Source organism: Penaeus monodon, chromosome 32 (assembly GCF_015228065.2).
Source record: "Penaeus monodon isolate SGIC_2016 chromosome 32, NSTDA_Pmon_1, whole genome shotgun sequence".
In the NCBI taxonomy this organism is placed as follows: Eukaryota; Metazoa; Arthropoda; class Malacostraca; order Decapoda; family Penaeidae; genus Penaeus; species Penaeus monodon.
In genome coordinates, this window is record NC_051417.1 from 26,396,594 (window position 1) to 26,397,709 (window position 1,116).

The 1,116-nt window shown below is 33.2% G+C and overlaps 1 protein-coding gene across 2 annotated transcripts in view; it reads right to left on the minus strand.

The window, feature by feature from the left end:
* Window positions 1-1,116, minus strand: part of LOC119593775 (protein draper-like) — a gene marked incomplete at its 3' end in the record, with an annotated part of 60,455 nt that overhangs the window by 4,545 nt on the left and 54,794 nt on the right. For both annotated transcript variants that reach the window (XM_037942796.1, XM_037942797.1), the window contains 1 exon segment: window positions 215-271. In XM_037942796.1, coding sequence (XP_037798724.1) covers window positions 215-271 — 57 coding nt within the window.

Genomic DNA, 1,116 nt, shown 5'->3' on the forward strand with positions numbered 1-1,116 from the left:
ACATGGACTGGGGATGGAGGAATGCAAGGCTTCACTACATCTAAGTTACATGATAAAGAACAAGCCTTTTTTCCTTTTAAATTCCATTATAACAATACCATCCAGCAATTTTGAACATCCAACAAAACCAAATATTGCTGATCATCCTACAACATTCACTCTACATACAACACTGAGTTGCCAAATGCAATGTGATTTCCTCAATCATGTTTACCTTTCAACATATGACTCTTTGAATCATCCCTGACACAAGACAGAGATTTCCAGTTGTCTGAAAATTATGAGTCTTTGTTGAAACATTGTGATTATTCAGCCACATATCAGCAGGTAACAAGAACAATAAAATATAAATGCTTCATTTGCATTGCTTAAGAATTCTTGCCCACAAATGAAGATACATTTATATATTTTTTAGTCTAGGAAACTTTTTAATGTCTTTTACACCAAAGCAGAAATGCTTCAGCACTGACACTTGAAGAATGAGTAAAATCTTACATCAGAGGTACATAACTGGGTCTTTATTAATGACTTAGGTACTCCATATTATATCTATATATACTGTCAAAATCTGTTTGTCTGCTGTATAAAGAGATTAGTTTGTCATTAGAAGGGGACGGAGAATTTAGGCATGGGAGAATATATTTGCGTATATTTATAAAAACAGAACAGAATGACAGTGACAATAATATTTCTAAAGACAAACACATATTACAAGTAACATTTTTATGTGATTCAGTTTTGCATCCACTTTATCACTGTCCTCACCAAAGGCATTTATCAAAAGAAAAATAATCATCAAAGGGATGGTTATTACCTGAAATCTAAATCTGTATTCATAGCAGACTACACAATACAAAATACAATGTCTCTCCTACACAATTTAATAAGAAGGTCTGAGAGTATTAGATAAGATTAGTCTGGGAATAAGAGACTGGCTGCTGACTTTGCCACACTTACCATGTCCCATATATGGAGAAAGATAGGGGAGGGGGAGCTTAAAGTTGAAACTCAAGGGATTTTATGCATGAACTTCTTTTCAAATTGGAAAAATATCTTTTATGATAAAGATGAAGATCAATGAGACTTCAACATATGTGATCATAAATAGACAACATG